At 40.3% G+C, this 19990-nt stretch overlaps 1 protein-coding gene and 3 non-coding genes across 4 annotated transcripts; 2 read left to right on the top strand and 2 right to left on the bottom strand.

Annotated features, from left to right (window-relative positions):
- Positions 1–241: 241 nt before the first annotated feature.
- LOC108681902 (glycine-rich protein 1-like) lies at positions 242–739 on the top strand. The gene has a single exon (XM_018170983.1). It carries the CDS (start codon positions 242–244, stop codon positions 737–739), a length of 498 nt encoding a protein of 165 aa, XP_018026472.1.
- A 17285-nt stretch (positions 740–18024) lies between these two features.
- Trnav-cac lies at positions 18025–18097 on the bottom strand. Its single transcript has one exon. It is a non-coding gene; the product is annotated as a tRNA-Val (tRNA).
- Positions 18098–19136: 1039 nt separating this feature from the next.
- On the bottom strand, positions 19137–19208 carry Trnaa-cgc. The gene has a single exon. It is a non-coding gene; the product is annotated as a tRNA-Ala (tRNA).
- A 374-nt stretch (positions 19209–19582) lies between these two features.
- Trnaa-ugc lies at positions 19583–19654 on the top strand. The gene has a single exon. It is a non-coding gene; the product is annotated as a tRNA-Ala (tRNA).
- Positions 19655–19990: the final 336 nt, after the last annotated feature.

Here is a 19990-nt window from a genome sequence, read left to right as displayed (position 1 = left end):
AAACAACCACGTCATTAAACATACATATAAAATATGGTGAATAAACATACAAAATTTTCGCATTTATCAGTTTTATATTGTTTACTTATTCTAGAACTTCAGTAACGAATGGGTAATTTAAAATAACAGTTAGTAATTATGTAGAAATTGCGGCAAAAGAAATTAAAGTTTCGTGTTAATTTCTGGTGAAAGCTGAAGTCCGCCCCTCGTAATTGCTGCTCATTTACACCCCCGCACCGTGATGAAGTGCACGGCAGGCGATGGCAACGCTCCAGCCTGTGTCCGGGCAGCGTTGGGATGCACAGCAGGCGATGGCAACGCTCCAGCCTGTGCCCGGGCAGCGTTGGGATGCACGGCAGGCGATGGCAACGCTCCAGCCTGTGCCCGGGCAGCGTTGGGATGCACGGCAGGCGATGGCAACGCTCCAGCCTGTGCCCGGACAGCGTTGGGATGCACAGCAGGCGATGGCAACGCTCCAGCCTGTGCCCGGGCAGCGTTGGGATGCACAGCAGGCGGTGGCAACGCTCCAGCCTGTGCCCGGGCAGCGTTGGGATGCACAGCAGGCGATGGCAACGCTCCAGCCTGTGCCCGGGCAGCGTTGGGATGCACAGCAGGCGGTGGCAACGCTCCAGCCTGTGCCTGGGCAGCGTTGGGATGCACAGCAGGCGATGGCAACGCTCCAGCCTGTGCCCGGCAAGCGTTGGGATGCACAGCAGGCGATGGCAACGCTCCAGTATAGTAACACACAAGGACGAATAAAATTAGAAACTGCAACTGAAGAGTCGAGAGAGAGCTTGTGTTCCACTTTCAAAAGTATTAAGCATCGAAAGACATTACGATTTAAAATCTGTTTTCAATAATGAATATGCAAGAATACTTTCGCACTCACGCCCTAATCCAAGAATTAGCATCGCGTGTTCAGGTAGAATCAGCAACAAGATGCTGGTGTATGCGAGTGCAGTCAACAGAACTGGCGTGTTCGCGGCGTGTGTTTAACACATTTAAGCGCGCGTGCCCTAGTGGTGTTAGTACATTACATGTGTCAATCAGTATACTACGATTGTCGTGAGTGTACGATACGACAACACTACGATATACGTGAGTGTGACATGTAGTGTTGAGGTCACTAACACGCTCATGAATGAAACATATGAGGCAACACTCGGTGCCTGCACATCTCGAGCGTGTAGAGCTACACGCAGTACACGCACGTCACGAGCGTGTAAAACTACACGCAGTACACGCACGTCTAGAGCGTTTAGAATTACACGCAGTACGTGCACGTCTCGAGCGTTTAGAACTACACGCAGTACACACACGTCTAGAGCGTTTAGAACTACACGCAGTACGTGCACGTCTCGAGCGTTTAGAACTACACGCACGTCTCGAGCGTGTAGAACTACACGCAGTACACGCACGTCTCTAGCGTTTAGAACTACACGCTGTACACGCACGTATCTAGCGTTTAGAACTACACGCAGTACACGCACGTCTCGAGCGTGTAGAACTACACGCAGTACACGCACGTATCGAGCGTTTAGAACTACACGCAGTACACCCACGTATCGAGCGTTTAGAATTACACGCAGTACACGCACGTCTAGAACTACACGCAGTACACGCACGTCTCGAGCATTTAGAACTACACGCAGTACGTGCACGACTCGAGCGTTTAGAACTACACGCAGTACGTGCACGACTCGAGCGTTTAGAACTACACGCAGTACGTGCACGACTCGAGCGTTTATAACTACACACAGTACACGCACGTCTCGAGCGTGTAGAACTACACGCAGTACACGCACGTATCGAGCGTTTAGAACTACACGCAGTACACCCACGTATCGNTCACTAAAACTAGAAAACTCCAATTGTTTCGTTATTAAATGATTGCAATGCAGATTGCAAATCTACACTAATGATGAAAAAATAAGCTCTAAAGCAGAGCAAACTTGGAGCAGACTCAGCAAATTATTTGCGCATTCGCGGCAAGAAGAGAAGTTTCTTGCAAGAAACAAATGATAAATTATATCTGAAGGCTACGGCGCTTTGAGTATTGGAAGTCAACGAGTGAGCATTCGTTGAGTACGAGTGAGTATTCGTTGAATACAACGAATAAGAATTCGTTGAGTGCAACGGGTGAGTATTCGTTGAGGACAACGAGTAAGTAATCGTTGAATAGAACGAGTAAGTATTCGTTGAGAGCAACGAGTGAGTACTCGTTGAATACAACGAGTAAGTAATCGTTGAATACAACGAGTAAGTAATCGTTGAATACAACGAGTAAGTATTCGTTGAGAGCAACGAGTGAGTACTCGTTTATTAAAATGAATCTGGAATCGTTGCGAGTACAATGAGTGAGTGAGGCGTGAAGGAAGTATTGGAGGGCGACGAGTGAGACGCTTATTTTTTAAACTGTCATGAGCTAGTCAACAATTGAAAACAATTTTGAGTATAGGATAGAATTCTAGAAATACTGTAAATTTTGGTGAGTACATAACCGTACAACAAGTTATTTTAGATTAAGCACTGAATTGGAAGGATTCGATCAGTTCCTATGGACTAATCAAGATTTTACACAAAAATGCCTTTTTTTTAACGATCACATCGGAGCAGTCCGAGAAAATGTTCACTGAAGCAAAGAAATGAAGCGAGGTTCTCAGAAGTTGACAGTCATGGCATGAAACTTGAATGCGGAAAAATGATTAAATAAATCAATGGTTTGAAAAAGTTGAATCTAGAGCCATTTTCTGAAGAGTTTCACTGCAATTTTTAAACCAGGAACATAAATACATAAATGATTTCAAGTAATAAGGAATGCAAATGAGAATAAAAGAAACTTTCTTAAACAGTTAACGTCTAAAAAACATCAAAATGCATCTTCATTATCAACTATCGAATCATTGACAGTAATAAACGAATGCATCTTGGTTTCGAGCGGTAAATAAAGATAAGTCTTCATTAGACGAATCATTCATGTTTGATTCAAGGCAGTTCGGAGGAGGGAAGCAGCAGGTGGCGCGGCGGTGCACTACTGGTGATGGTCGTGTCAGAGCAGCCTCAGGGCAGAGCGTCCTGCTCCAACGCCGGACACAACAACAACAGCCGACGTGCAGCAGTCAAAATCAGGAGCAGTAAGCGCAGCAGGTAAAAACAGTAGCAGTAAAAGCGGCAGTCAAAAACAGTAGTAGTGCCTACGATAGTCAAAATCAGAAGGAGTGCGCGAAGCAATCAGCCTGAGTAGCAATAGGTGCCGCAGTCAGCATAAATCATGATTGCAATTTAAGCAGATAGATAAAATCTTCTAATGAATCTATTATTGACAATTAAACGGACATAAGAACCGCCATCATCCCGGAGAACAAATAACATTGATCGCATAAAAATGATCAAAATCAGCATTACCATCATCCGTGCCACCGTGCCAGCATCATCTACACCACTCATATCCATACCGACATCACCCACTCCAACCTATCCCGCACCAACATCCCCCATCGTCCACACCACCATCATCCGTATCATCATCATCATCATCCACACCACCATCACCCACCCCATCATCATCCACATCTAGATGTGTATAAGAGACAGGTGCACGACTCGAGCGTTTAGAACTACACGCAGTACACGCACGTCTCGAGCGTGTAGAACTACACGCAGTACATGCACGTCTCGAGCGTGTAGAACTACACGCAGTACACGCACGTCTCGAGCATTTAGAACTACACGCACGTCTCGAGCGTGTAGAACTACACGCACTGCAAACATCACACACGCCGCAGTAGGCCTAAGTGTGAGGCCAGACGGCGGGAAACAATAGGCCCAAGTGTCCCCCAGCAGCGGGGGGCGCGGCTCAAACCGGGTCCCCCCATGGCCCCCCGCTGGGCCTCTTATTTGTCTTCAAGAACAAGCCAAGGAGGCTCTGAAATAAACTGGAGAATTGTGTTGGGAAAAGTAGAAGTAATATTAGTTAATCTAATCTGCGGTGTTACAACACAATGTAATGTCTAGGTTTGATTTGTTGAGACGTAAAACACTACAGCTTACCTAGTGTATACCACCGTGACAACTATCACAAAAAATAACTACAATAAAAGTGATACTACTACTACTACTACTACTACTATCACACATCCAATGAATATCAAACACATGTATCGCCTAATACCAGTAAGCTTGAACCAGATCTCGAGTATCAAAATTGCAGCAGCAGAATAGCTATCAATGCTTCATTTTCTCAGAACTGAATGGCTCATATCAAGCGCAAATATAAAATAAAAATATTGACATACAGACATGCACCAAACTGCAATCGGGTCAGGAACGAGACTTGGAAATCATCGAAGAGAAAATACAGCATTAGACTTCATAAAAACAAACGACCATCGCAGCAACGTTGTGCATTGCTGCGACTCATGTGTCACTAATTTTTGTACCGCGGTTTTCCTTTAATTTTTTTTGCGATTATTCATAGTTATTTTTAATATATGTTCTGTTAAGTTTGTATTCATTTTTCAGTAAAGTTTCTGTCTTTCGATTTTACTAGCATTTTTATTTAAAGAAGCCTGTTCACTCTGATCATCCGATACTCGTCACTTTCATTGTCAGTTGTGAAGCAATTTGTACTTGACTGTTGGTGAACCTTCTGTTAATAGTTATATTGGTACATTCAAGTTTGAGTTGTGATATTTGTGAATATTAATTTTGTTAGGAATAACTAAAGTTAAGTACTATTGCCGCATCTTGTTAAGTTTACTCCTTTGGTTTACAGGATCATATTAGTTCACTACCACGAACCATAGACTCAGTGTGTGCCATTCGCTGGGTTCATTTTTTTGTTCTTGCTTCTGTATTTACCATTCATCATCAGTATCCACCAGTGAATTCGTTATCAATAAAGAGTCAAAAATCCAACGTCACTTCCTTGCACGGTTAAAGTTTGGTCAAAATCAAATCAAACCAGAAGATCAAATTTAAGAATATTGACCAACATTGGTAAAAATGCAATGACTCTTAAATGAACCAATTATTAAGAGAATTTTATTTGTAACATCGAAGGTTAATTATTGCTTTGAAATCGAAGAGTTATAAAGAAACTTCATCAAACTTCAGAAAATGTTACGACAGTTCCCGATATTCAGCCTATCTTTATAAGACAAGATTTTGAACAGTGATGCCTGACGACCAAGCAATTCGTTCGTGCAGCGCGTGCAGAAAATTTGTTTCGCGGGTGTCGTTTGATGTACAATCTTTGATTACGACGCTGCTAGTGACATAAGTAGACTTGCACTAACGAGGCTTACTAGCACTCAACAAAATAAAAATGACATCGGAGAAATCGAAGTCCTCGTTACCGCCCAACACAAACCGCAATCAACAACCCGTGATTTTCGAAAATCAGAAGCGGGTTATAGTTGGCCAGCGTTTATTCGGAGCTGTTTTGACTCATATGTTTATTGGTGAACGAGTCTCCTGATCACCTGATTGTGACGGCCTTCAAAGCTCGATTATTTGCATGTGTATTTCTTTGTTCCCGAACGACAGCTTGTTACAAGAACACGACCCTTCCATCGACATCGAACTCGAAGCAGCATGCAAGTTTAGAGCCAGAATGCCGGGGCTGGCTGCAGTGAATTTCGAGAATAACATTACAATTTTTAATGTGTTATACATGTGATATAGTAGAACAAGAAGGAAATATAAGCTGACAAAAATATAAGTCCAGTTTGGGGGTTAAAAGCGAAGAGACTGAAGAAATTTAGAGGGCACAGTTTCAAATCGTAATCACTCCTCCACTAATCCTTACATTATTTAATTTATTTTAGTTCGTGCGAAAAAAAATTTATCTAGGAAATCATTTATATTACTGTGTTTTATATTCAACCAAAGTGTGCATTTCCCATACAAATTCTGTAACTTATTAGACAAGGCCACAATTCCAAAACCAAAAATGCACACATTTACGAATAAAAGTGGCCGAATATCAACTAAACTTGACAAAAAAGCACACTTCAAAAAGTTGGTCTGCAGCTGCTACGTTGGCAGCCTGACCGCAAACTGCCATCAAATTCACCGTAAACTACCATCAAATTCAACGTAAACTACATGTTCAGCATTAGGGCTTGTCTTCTCTTATTTTAACTGTTAGCGTTGAAAAAGGGGAGCTCTGCAAAGAGGAAAAACTTGAAAAATAATATTATTAACATGTTGAAGTTTCACGTTTTCGAGTAGTTAAAGTTATTCCATTAATTAAGTATAATATTTTAAACTTTCATAGTTAATTACACTGGCTATAGAAGTCTCTGAAACATTATCCATATATAAATGAAGGAGAAAGGCATCATTATTTTATATAAACAACCCTGGTTCACGAAACATCTACCCAAGGCGCCAAATGGATGCGTTAAACCAACGCTGGATGCTGATGGCGGGAAGTGGCCGCCGCACAATAGCCCTAAGCAGAAAAAAACAACGCTGATAAAATATTCGGGGACGATCAAGAAGAGACCACTGGAAGCCGCAGCCACAAAAAAAAAATAAATGAAAAAAAATCAAAACAAGAAGGTGCGAGAGACGCAGCGAGGAGTCTCTGCACCCACCATGACGGTCGGCCAGGGGGAGAAAAGTTAGTTGGCCGAAAATGAATCGCCTCTAATTCTGTAAGCCTTTATTCGGCAGACTGAATAAAAAATGCAGACACAGAGTTAGAATTGCCTATTAATCGGCTGTGTTCATCGGCCGGCTGTGAACGGCGGCTCTGAATCAGCCCTAAAAACCGCTTTAACATGTATAAATGAAGGGGACGTGTTCGTCGGACGGCTGTGAACGGCTCTGAATCAGCCCTACGTGGTCTCAGCTAGGCGCTGCAGGATGAGTATTATCATTATTTACTTAAGAAAAACCGAGACGAACCGGCATTGGAAGCTCTATAATTTATTATCATCATTATTATAATGATAATCATTATATTGAACTGCTACAGGTAACATTTCAGCGCTGCTTTAGTGCCAGGCTAGTTAATTCAGGGGTTTAATTCAACAGAACAAGATGTGGGGCTATAGCACACCTAGCGCTCTTATTAATCAAAGGATGCAACAGCTTAGCTATAATTATAAACTGTTGGTGCCGCAATTATTCGTACACCTTTTTATTTTCAACGTTTTCTTGAATAACTCGAACATTAATAGATGAATGAGCCTAAGATTTGGTTGAACTAAACAGTACGTTATAGGGAAGAAAATATAACTCAGTGCTCACTGCAGTGAGTGACAGAGAACGCAATTTCTCGTCGACGAAAACTTGAGGTCACGGACGGACGGATAGACGGACAGACGGATGGACAGACAGACAGACTTACATGGCGAGCACAATAGTGCATGTTTTCCATAAATGAGTGCACTAAAAACACTACATTTCCAGAACAAAATGTAATTTCATACGTTTCAACATGCGAAAATTTCCCAACACCTTCAGACAAAATTATTCCTAGAGTTGGAAAATACTATCATAGTTGCAATATTAATAATCAATGGCATGTCCTTTCATCTTGATAACCTCCAGCCGTCTCTTTCTATAGTTTTTGACGATATTCACAGTTGTATCCGGTTTGAAATTATCCCGGTGGAAATTTTTATCGGTGACGCCATTCAAGAGGTGTCGGTTTCTGTCATGTGACTGCAAACTCCAAGGTGGGCAAGACAAAGAAATTCATTTGGATTTGAGAAGCAAACTATTGACCTACACAAATCTGGCAATGGTTCTAGGAGTATCTCAACGCCTGAATATTCTAAGATCTCCCGTACAGTCGGTGTGAGAAAAGTTTGTCGAGTTTAGTACTGCACACGCGTTGCCTGGATGAGGACGGACGCCAAAACTACAGGAAGGATCAGTTCGAAAACATTTGTGAGGTATATATGAAGCCAAGAGTGGTGTTGAAAGACATTGCCAATAGATTAGCAAGTGAGGGCGTATATCAGCGTACCATACAGCGTTGTCTCTACAAGAACGAAATGCATGAATGCAGACCTCGACGAGTCCCACTTACATACGACGTCATGTTGCTGCTCGATTGACATTTGCAAGCTCTTAATTACGTGGATAAAGAGAAAGACTTTTGGAATTAAGTATTAGGGAGTTACGAAACAAAAATTGATCTATTAAGACGTATCAATACGAAGATTTGGCGCAAAAAAGAGGAGGCTTTCCTCCCAAAGAACACAATCCCAACAGTCAAGCATATGGGATGGATAAAAAATGTTTCGGGCTTGTTTCTCCTCAAGTGGCATCGTAAAGTTAGTTCCAATTGATGGAATAATGTACTCTGATGTTTATATATCGATTTAGAAGGGCAACCCGCAAACATACGCTCTGTAGTTGTGTCTAGGACGACGATTGATCGCTGAGCAAGATGTGTATTTCTTGTGTATTCGAAGCATACGTCGAAAGTCATGCGACCATTTGGCTTAATAAAACGAAGGTGACTGTTCTTCCATGGCCAGCAAAAAGCCACGACTTGAACCCGATTGTGAATTTATTGCATGAATTTAAAGTTACAATCAATAATCGGGCTGCCAAGAATCTAAAGGAATTTAAAAAAATCGCAATTGAAAATGAAAAATGACAATATCAAACCGGATACCACTGCGAATCTCGTCGAAAAGTATAGAAGACTGCCGCAGGCTATCAACTTGAAAGGACACGTCATTATTACTAATGCAACTATGTTAATATTTTCCAACTGTACAAATAATTGTGAGTGAAGGTGTTGGGGAATTTTTTGTAAGTTAAACTGTTTTGAAATTAAATTTTGTTCTGAAAATGTAGTGATATTTTCACTATTACATATTGCTTAGTTCAATCAAATCTTAGGCTCACACATTCATCAATTTTCGAGTTACCGTATTCAAGCAAACATCGAAAAGAAAGAGGTGTTCGAATAATTTCCACACTAACTGTATATCCCAAACTTCATAATCAGGTGAGGCATTTACAATAATAAGATGCATTACGTCTTTTTAATTTCCTTCACATTCTGTTAGTTGTAGTATATTTCTTGGTCTTTCGATTAATAAACAATGGTTAGGTAAGAAGATCGTAACTTACATGGGCAGAGCTAAATGTTCTCATGACATAAACATGAACTTTTCCGGCTCCCAGGTCATTGGCATACAAAGACTCGAATACAATACTAATTAATTCAGGAACAAAAGAGAAGCTCGCTTAAATTAAACATCCTCGAATGTTTAATGAGGCGCTTTCTACATGCAACTTTCAGCTTAACATTCTGAGAACAAATGAGGTCCGCAAACACGTACGAACAGTCAAACAAACATCAAGTGATATGGGCGAAAAATAATCCTCAAACATATTCTATACAAATATCAAGTTAATGTCTTCCGAGTAAATCAAATTACTAGTCTCATGAAAGAAAAATTGTGCACATCTAGTCGGAACCTATACACTCAAGCCAGCAGAAATTAGTAGATCTGATAAAAAGGTTCTCACTTGGAAATTTTTGAATCAAATTTGTGCCATTTCCAACCCAAACTTACAATACATAGAACTTCTCAGTAATGTATGCCTATTTTATAAATTACGCATCCAGTTCGATTACATCAATACTGCTACCGCTATAAATTTCATTACCCACTCATTTATTATTATAAACTATATTACGATAAACACTTAGCAAAAGGGCACTAATAATAATAAATAAAAACATGATTATAAACCGTTGCAGTTTCCAGGCATAAAAAAAGTTAAAGCTCAAGTTTGTTCACAAAAACAACTAATATTTCATGAAATTTGTATGGAAATACGTCAGGAAGCAGCGACGATGCGCAGCGTGCATGGAGTGTCGTCGTGAACATGCATGCATACACGCACGCGTATAACCGTTGTATGTATTTATGACCACGAATCCTGAGTGGCTACGTGTAATGCAAGTGAAAATTAAAACAGCAGCGCGGCATGTACTGTACCACTGAACGAAGAATTGTAATGATCGAGCGTCATGTAAGAAATTCATCCCCAAGATAGGCTCGACAAAATAGTAAGCAAAATAGGCTGAATGCGGTCAACGAGTTACACACTAGTTGAGTACGAGGAGCAAAAATGAAAAAGAAAATGCATAACATTAAGAGATAAGAGTACCGTTGTGATAGGTTGTAAAAAAACGTTCTTCCTAAAACAGAAGCTCTAGGAACAGAAAAAACTAGACAGTGAGCGAGTAGTGCACATGTATAGCAAAAATAAATGTTCTTTACACCGAACAAGCCGAAGCACAGCCGCGGAGGACAGCAACAATACATAAGGAGGGCCATATTTTAAACAGGATGCTGATGCCTGTTAAGAACAACACGATTCCTCAAACTAATAACGGCCAGAGGCAGATCGTGCAACACGATCTCTGTAGCCTCCGTGATTCGTCAGAGCTTCGTCCCTGCTGTTCGTGTGTCGTGCTAGACGCACAACACATACACGGAATGCTTCGTGGTGAGTGTAGTGTACGTGTGTACACGAACCTTGCCTGCAGAAATGATTCGTGGTGAGTGTAGTGTACATACGTACTCGACAACACATACACAGTATACTACGTGGTGCGTGTAGTGTACGCGAGTACACGCACTCCACATACTTAGCGCGTTTCGTGGTGCTTGTACTGCATATGTGTACACGCACTCACTTTGGTCACGGCAAACATTGCACGATTTTATGAAAATATCCGTTGAGGCAGAAAAAAGTAAAATAAAACAAAGAACAACGATCATAACTGATTAATACGCGTGCTATTTTACATGCATATAATCATCCGCCTAAGAACTATGATTAATTAATTATATTAATGCATGTATCAACGTTTGTGCGTGTTATGAGCCTGGCACCACTAATATTTAGTGGCTATTGGAGCGAGTATTCTCGGTAATTATATTATCCTGTCGGGATATTATCAGATGCCAGATGTTTTATTTTTAGTAGAACAATAGTGAGGTGACTTACAAACAAAAAATAATAAATGAAAGGATTGAATTAAAAATGTAAATTTTACTTTTATATTGGTTAATTCTAAATCAAAATTTAACTTGAAAAACGACCTTTTTTCTTTTTAGAAATAAGAACCATTCTAAATGAGACTTTTAAGTTCTGGGCAAAATAAGGATTTGAACGTTTTTTATTTAGTTTACATTAGCTTTATCATTATTTACATTATTGGAGATGAGATTCTAAATCACAGGGATTATCGTACCCTTGACAATGCCGCGCTATTTACGAATAGAAGAATACACTTACTATACTAAAATTAGAGGCGTAAAATAAGTAATCTATATGATTACTTACTTACTAAAATTAGTCATATCAATTGTCCAAATCGCGACAAACTTTCCTACCTACAGCACGAGCACAGATCAAACGTAGCACTGATACACCCATATGCCGAGCTAAACTGGGCAAGGATGAAATACATAAGGTCAACAATTGCATCGTTACAAATTCCCACTCATTCCTCTGAGTGTAACCATGTCAGAAATTGATGGGTATTCCAGTAGCTACAATTGTGGCAACAGTTGATGATGTTCATTAGCGACTGGCGCGCTAGATTTACACGTTGTTTGAGTCTCGATTATGTGGACTCTAGAGCTGCGTGGCCGGGGGCTACGACAGGAAGCTATTCTTCACTCCGGGTTTGTAAGTGATATTTCGGTAAGACCTCTTGCTTCGACGAGCTATTGGCCAATTTGTTGGTTTTCACAATTGTGGGTAAACTTCAGATAATTGATGTGCGTGCACTGGGCTAAACCAACACGCAGTTAACGTACCAAAAATACAAGTTTAGTTAGTTTTAAATAACGAGATAAAACACTTTATTCAGTGTTAAGACTTCTATGACTAAAAACGATACAATGTGTTCAATGACTATTCAAAAAATATTCATTTGCCTGCAGAGTGAAATTAAACCAAGGCAAACATCTGAAGCTTTGTTTCATCCAAATGATAATTCATGAAAAACGCTAGGTACATTTTTTTATATTACAAATGAATAACTTTAGCCCCTTGAGCTCGTCGAGAACCGCCATTGCTTGAAGGGTTCGACAAGATGGCAGACGAAGGATTGGGAATTGTACGCTGGAATAACGTATGATGAAATAATGACTGCAAGGTGTCCGTCAGTTCAAATTAGGGCTTTACAAGAAACCTGCGGTCACAAACAAGCAATTTTGCGTACGCAATGTGAAAAAACATCCGCGTTATGCGCATTTCGAAACGCTCGGCGCATTAGACAAGGGCTTCGGCGAGATATATGCGCGTTTTATGCAAAGTTTTGTAAGTCGTAATCGATCTTAGCAAAGTATTATAAGTCGCAATCGATCTTCGAGTGCATTGGCAGTTCTGGACCTCGATTGCTGCTCCCAACGCAGAGTTCTTCATGCAGGCTTAAATTATATGCTCCAATATATTCTTCCTCCGATAAATGTACACACAAATACATGGATGTGCAATATAACGTGATTATGAACTTCGCATCCATTGTAAAAAAAAATTCAGAGATTGAAGCCTGAGCGTTTATTCTGTAAGTGATGAGAAAGTAAGAAAATTATACTATATATTGATTTAAGGTTAACTGAGATTAGTCTTGTTTAAAAAAATCTGAATTTCGAAATAATTTGTATAGCTTTTTGAACTCCACATGCAATAGAAGCGTGATAATTCGTACATCGAATATTATTTACTGCATTCTCATTGAACTTGTGATTAGGCAAGAAATTTAAGCTACCTAAAAACTAGTAATTCGACTTCATGTGAAAGATATTGTATAGTGGATCACAGCCAGGCTGCATGTCTACCATATTCGCGCTAGAGAACTGACATCACAGACCGTGAATAATCACCTTAAAAATAATACCGTAACATAATAAAAGATAAAATTGTCGAAAACGATTGTATTATAAACAAAGATTAGATTTATAAAAAATATCGTAATATAAAAAAGATCGAATAAAAAATATCGATAAAAAAATCGGAATAGAACGAACATGCAAAAAAAAAAAAAAACATGTGCATGATTGGACAATCACCACATGCAGTGCTTCGTTCAGTCGTAAGTCATACGGCGATTATTGCAATGCAGCTCGCACGTCATCACATTCCTGCAAGGAATATCACTCGTTCTTGTTGGTGATTTTTTTTATTTTGTCCGAGGCACATAGTTTTCTTGGAAAATATCTATCTACAAGTAAAAATGTGTTCTACATGTTAGGAGTTCGTGCTGGCTATAATTTACAACCATGCATTTTACAATTACCATGATTTTTACACAAAATAAAAAAAGCATCAGTTAACATAGACTTGCTTATAAACAAGTTGAATCTAACCGACGCACTTTGGACGACAGTTCGGTCACATGCTAAAGCTGGTTCTGCAATCATCACACTCAAGCGCAATAAACCTGCAAGCTAAAGCAAGTTATCACACTCAGGCTCATCAAACCTGTTGGAAAATAGAGCTCAAGCGGGCACCAAAATATTACAAACATAGATACCAGCAGAAAGTGTCTGATTATTAACATGTAACGGTGTAAACTGGATACGGCTTACAGCCCGCCGCTTATGTAACTAGATATAACAATCTATTTCTAGCCGAAAATGTTCATACAAAAGAATGTCATGACCTGCATGAGATCGCATGGTCCGTGCGTCTCGGTGTACGTATTCCTTGTTTACAAGGCTTGGGATTTTAATTTATCTAATTTTTTTTCTGATTTGGTTCTATTGTTTTAAATTTTCGACGCAACAGCTTGAAATGGAGTAAGTATCGTTAAAGATATAGCAATTTTTTTGAACTGCGCTTTTATTTCGTTCACAGTTGACCAAAAAATTTTGTTCAAGTAAATGATGTTTCATGAAAAAGTTTGAGAACATTGGAAAACGAGGAGAGGTAGTTTTCAGCTAAGCTACATTTGAATACATTTTTACAAAATAGATAAAATAAAAATGGGCAAGTCCTAATCCGGCTTTGCTTATTTTTTTCAGCAGTAAAAATAAGTTCTGCGGCACTTTACTACGTTCAGATTGCAATTAATTCAAGAAGCGAAGTTTGGATGACAGCACGTAGCCACTGCACCACTCAGGAAAATTGATGGGGGCTTAAAATCCAAAGTGATACACTTCCTGCACGTTGGAGATTTGCCCTTTTACTTCGACAAACTCAGTCAAGATGACCCATACAGGGGAAACAAGTGGATCGTTGTTATTTGGACAAAGTCTCACCCATTTCTCCGAGTGTGATAGTCGGAAACGTCACGTGCGTCCGCAGTTGATCACCGCGCCGAAAGTCATCACGCGGACTGCTCGGGAAAAATCGGATACGGGATTTCCTGGAAACTGCTTTTCCCAATTTGTCGTCAAACTGAATCGCTGGAGTTTTTCCAAGAAACCTGATGCATTTTAGACAAGTTTGAACCGCTAATGCAATGTTTTTAACAAAATATAATTTCATGTCGCTCAGAAATTAGAAGTTGCTTTCACTCTAGAGAAATTTCAGACTCGAGGAAAGCGTTGCTGCTTGCAGTGTGCTGTATATGTCTCGGGTTTAGCACAGCACGGAACTGGCAAGAATTTATGCACAAAAGAATACGCTACTTAATTGACGGCGGTAAAAAAATCAAAGCATATACTTGGCATTGTTCTAATGGATTGGTAGCTTGTATTCTGAAATTCAGATTATCTAATGTGATAAATTGTTCAACTTAAACACCTGACTTCAACGCTGAGTTTTAATATTTCCAATGACAATAGAATGGAACTACGAACATATAAAACCATTTTTTTCGTCAATAAATTCATTTATATGTCACTAGAATTTAGGTTTATTGTACTTTTACTTATCTTCAATGGTAAAAATGAAAGTTCGTGACATTTATATCGTATTGCTGCGTCTACTAGGCAAAATGGCTCGCAATTCGGGTTTTCTACTAACGAATTTTCAAGGAGCTCATCGCCATTACAGGTGGTTTCCATAGGATATTTTGATCCGTAGTTTAGACAAAACATATTACATGTTTCATTAATCTGCAAGCTGGCTCTAAACTCTACGTGTCAACGACAAAGAAGTGTTATACCCCGGCATTAATCATATAAATTCCTCGCCTATCAACAATGTGAATCCAAATAAAATTATCAAAATTCAAAAAAGCTTCAATTTAGAGTCAATTTTTTGGGTCGAAATCAAAAATCCATGTGAAAAAAGGCAAGCGAAAGTAATTTTTCCTTCATCATCGCAAGTTCCAACAACCATTGGCTAAAAAGTCTCCACTAATCCGATAGCTTCCTGGCACGTTTACTTTCTTCACGGCACAAATTAGGAGCGATTGAAAACAAATAGGAGTGAATTCCAACGTCCAGCTGAATGAGTTCATCCGAAGGCCGATGAAGCCGACGGCAACCGATAAATTGAAAGAAATTGAACTTGTGCACAATTAACAACAGAAGAGCAATTCCAAGGTCCTGATCCAAAGGTCCAACTCATTGGCGGTCATGACGAAGATCTTTTTTATTGGCCTTGTGCTTTCTCTGTCGCCGGTAGACGATGTATTTCATCAAGATTGCTTCATTGTTTAGTTTGTTGCTCATTATGTTTGAGTGACTCGCGAGAGCTTCACGCTACGATCCTATTCGTCAACATCAAATGAGTCGATCTCAAAAAAATAATGGGCTATATTGTGCAAATGGTGACAAACTTTCTGCATGTATGGTACTGGTACGTTCTTTTGCTTGACAAAAGTTGGTCATGATAGCCCATTCAATGGCGAGAAGTGCATCGCTAATTAGACTAAGTATATCAAACTAGCTGCGTGCTTCAACGTATAAAACAAGCTTCCCGTTCCTGAGTGGATCATCGATACCAACAGTGTCACAGACTTAGTTTTCTTATTGGATCAATAAATCTTAGCGAGCATTAATAATTTTGAGCAAAACAACTGAATGAGGAAATAACTTTGGGAAAGGATCTTGGTGAAAGCCACAAAGTTCTTGTCCTTAGTCGACGTCTATAGATATACTAGTGTTCTAAAAATAATAGTGCTCTATAGCTAGGTCTAAAAATAATAGTGCTCTAGCTAGGTCTAAAAATGTTAGTTTTCCAGGCTTAAAAATACTAGTTTTCTAGGCTTAAAAATACTAGTTTTATAGGTTTAAAAATACTAGTGTTCTAGTTTTTCCTAGTGTTCAGTGGTCAAGCCATAGATTTATTTACCTGCATGCAATGTGTCGAGCAGTAGTTAGCTTCATTAGAGCGTTTGATAAATAAACTAGAAGGCGCGTCTCCTAATAAATTAAACGAAATAATATCCTTCACATAACAAATAACTAAACACGCATATCTGCTCCGCCACTGCAAAGCCATATTCAAAACAGTAGCGCAACCATTGAAGACACGAAAAAAAAAATACCGACGAGCTCGAGAAGAACTGAACGAAATTCTACACACGTTGACACCGAAGAGAGCAGCCGGCAGCGCGAGGTAGTTTGTAGAGACACGATGACATGAGCTCTAATGTTAAGAGCTAACAATAATTAACAAGATTGTCAAGACCACAGCGATAATTAAGCAGGATGTCAACCTGACAAGTATAATTGAGAAGGCTTGTCAAGACGACAAGAGCTGGTCGAGGTGGTGACCAACCGCATGCCTGTTAAATAAATGGCCTGCAATGGCCGCGCCGCTCGGGCTAATAATTAAAAAGCTTGAAGTGGTGGTCAGGCTGCGGCCAGATTATAGGGCACGCCTGGCCGCGTCCATCAAGTCAAGGTGGTGGTGTCTGCTGGGCATGGAACATGTGATGGACAGCGAGGAGTCTTGATGGGCAGTGAAGTTGATTTGATGGATAGTGATGAATTTTGGAAGTATTTGATGGACAGGGAGGAGTCTTGATGGACAGCGATGAGTTTTAAGAGTATTTGATGGACAGTGAGAACATGGACAATGAGAACTTGATGGACAGTGAGAACTTGATGGACAGCGAAGAGTCTTGATGGACAGTGATGAGTTTTGGAAGTATTTGATGAACAGCGAGGAAACTTGATGGAAAAAGAGGAGACTTGATGGACAGTGAAATAGATTTGGACAGTGATGAGTTTTTAGTCGTATTTGATGGGCGGCGCAGTTGAAATGATGGTGTTTAGCAAATGTACGAAGAGTAGCTAGTGTAAACTTTATGAAAAACGAATAATTTTGAAAACAGAACATTGATGGCTGATCTTCACAGTTTACCGCTAATCAAAAATCACGAACCTTTAAAAAGAGACTTGAAGGACTTTGAAAGTGCGATGTACTTGAGGAGGCAATGGTGAAGTTGCTACAGTGAAATGCAGGATAAAAAAATGATGACGTCACCACAACGAATGTGATGGAGTAGAGAGAATAACTCGGATGGAGAGTACAGGAATATTATATCCCAGAGAAGTGCTGTGAAGGAGTTGTACTGCTGAAGAGGGCGATGAAAGTGCTGCGGCTAGAGCAGTGCTGAGGTGCTGTGGAATGCAGAGAAATGCAGTGGCGCAGAGCTGAAGTGTAATGGTGCTGTACAATGGAGCACAGTAGAAGTGCTGTGCAGTGGAGTGCAGTGAGTTCTGCAGTGCAGTGGAGTGTAGGAGAACTGCTATGCAGTGAAGTCCAGGAGTGTTGTAGTGCAGTGAAGTGCCGGAGTAGAGCTGTAGACTGTAGAGTACAGAGCAGTGCTGAGGTGCAGTGGAGTGCAGTGAGTTCAAGAGTGTTGCAGGAGTGCTGTAGGAGTGACTCCATCCGCTCCTCAAGGGGTTGCTGGCGCAGGCGGGGGTCGGTGGGGAGGGAGGAAGCAGGCGCCCCTAGCCTCCACCAGACCGACACATGGGAGCATTTTACAAGGACCCCCGACACTCGTTGATGCAACGCATGCCTTACATCAAAATAACATCAATTGTGGAAAATAAATATAATTCTCTTACTGGCATCATGCTTAGTGACAATACATAGCACGTTGTAAAAGTATGTTTCCGCCCGGGATCGAACCGGGGACCTTGCGCGTGTGAGGCGCACGTGATAACCACTACACTACGGAAACGATACCTCGTGGGCACGTTTGAAAAGTGCGATGTTAGTTTGCTCTTAATGTAATGAATTGTTGAATGATGTTTATTTAAATAGTGTTGTAGCATGGTGTATGATGGTGCAATAAATAAAATGTTATATTTAAAAAATATTAAGTTCAATCGTTCCTAATTTGATTGAATAATAATTCGATCCAGAATGTATCTGATTTACGAAGTTCGAGAATATTTTCCAACCAAAGAGAGTAATTGCTGATTTTTTTCAATTTGAGGACTATACTCTAAAATAAAAAGTGCGTTAGCGAAGAACTTTACACAAATGGGTGCTGTATTAAATAATGGATTCATGCGCGTCTATTAAACGGAACTCCAGCATATGATATCTATACGACAAGATACAAACGGAGAACGTTAAGGACGAGCACGTAGAAAAACAAACAACCACTGGAAGCAGAAACCGAAGTCTAGCCCAGAGTAACCAGCAATATTGAGTAAATGTTTGCCCTCACTTTAGCTCAACTTTATTCCGAACCTCAGCGCAGCACACCGAGTATTGTGGTATCCATGATACTGCAGTGCACCATATGACCTTAGCGCAGCAGACCGAATATTGTGGTATCCACGTTACTGCATGATACTGCAGTGCACCATCGGTCCGATGCGATGTAATAGTTCACTAATTGCAAGCGGTTCTAAGGGTTTCTTCTATTCAAAGCTCACAAGTCCGAGAACTCTTATGATGGCGTACGATTATTCAGCGCCTGGCGCAGATCTAATCGGGCAGCACAGAGATTTTTTGGATCCATTATAAATAGGCTGAGCGTATCAATGATAAATATCTTAGTGTAACCAAACCAAGATTATTGACCATACATTCTGTATAATTAATATATTATTAATATTAACAACAGCAAAATTTGAGGCGAGAAAAATTGTTGCACATAAATAAGACCTTAGCATCTATTGCATTTGCCAACTAGGGATTAATTTCCATTAAGCGATTTTGGATGGTAAGGCTAATAATACAGGGGATAGTTAATCGCCAAAACGAACTGGAGGTGCCGGGGATCGAACCCGGGGCTTTTCGCATGCGAAGCGAACACTCTACCACTGAGTTACACCCCCGTACAGAAGGAGGCCCAAACACGGCTAATACACATTAAAAAAAATTTCAAGTGAATGCACCTCAGAGTTCTGACTTAGGATGGACACAATTAAGATGAGTAATGGGAGAAATAAAATTTCTGGGCAAGGACCATGGCAAAGAATTTGATTTTCATGAAAAACCGCTAATGAAAGAATTTCGTAACATAAAATTCATTTACTTATGTACTCGGCCACTTAATTTGCTACAAGCAAGATAGGAACAACAACCCCTCAAGTAGAGATAGGAAATAACAAACCCATCAATTTATGAGATAATATCTCTTTTTTCCTGCCCAGAGAGTGGCACGTAGTATTGGGGGACAAATCCCGTGTTTGCAGCGCTCGATGGCATGGGGGGTGTAACTCAGTGGTAGAGTGTTCGCTTTGCATGCGAAAAGCCCCGGGTTCGATCCCCGGCACCTCCAGTTCTTTTGTTATAGAAATCATGATTCGTGTCAAGCGGGACATTTCAAGTGTTGGCGCGATGCTGTAGTTAACTGCGCAACATCCAAGGCTGGTAAACTGAATGTTGAATATAAATTATTAGTGAAGTCATACTTGCTAGGGAATGTATCAGGGTTAGAAGAAATTTGTGCTCTTAAATGTCTCCATGAACAAATTAGACCTGACAGCAACCAAAGCATTAAGCGTTGAGCTTAATTATCAAGATTATATTTCGCATGAAGCGGCTCTCTAAACGCGCGTACCAAATGCTCCAGCTGTAGCGCGCCTATCTCGGTTTATCCAGGAAATGGAGTTGA

The sequence above is a fragment of the Hyalella azteca genome, unplaced genomic scaffold (genome assembly GCF_000764305.2).
Source record: "Hyalella azteca isolate HAZT.00-mixed unplaced genomic scaffold, Hazt_2.0.2 contig7568, whole genome shotgun sequence".
Lineage (NCBI taxonomy): Eukaryota > Metazoa > Arthropoda > Malacostraca > Amphipoda > Hyalellidae > Hyalella > Hyalella azteca.
This window is presented reverse-complemented; position numbering and strand designations above follow the sequence as displayed.

What these genes read in the sequence shown, in the direction of transcription:
- LOC108681902 (XM_018170983.1), top strand. Translation starts at nt 242, where the DNA reads ATGAAGTGCACGGCAGGCGATGGCAACGCTCCAGCCTGTGTCCGGGCA.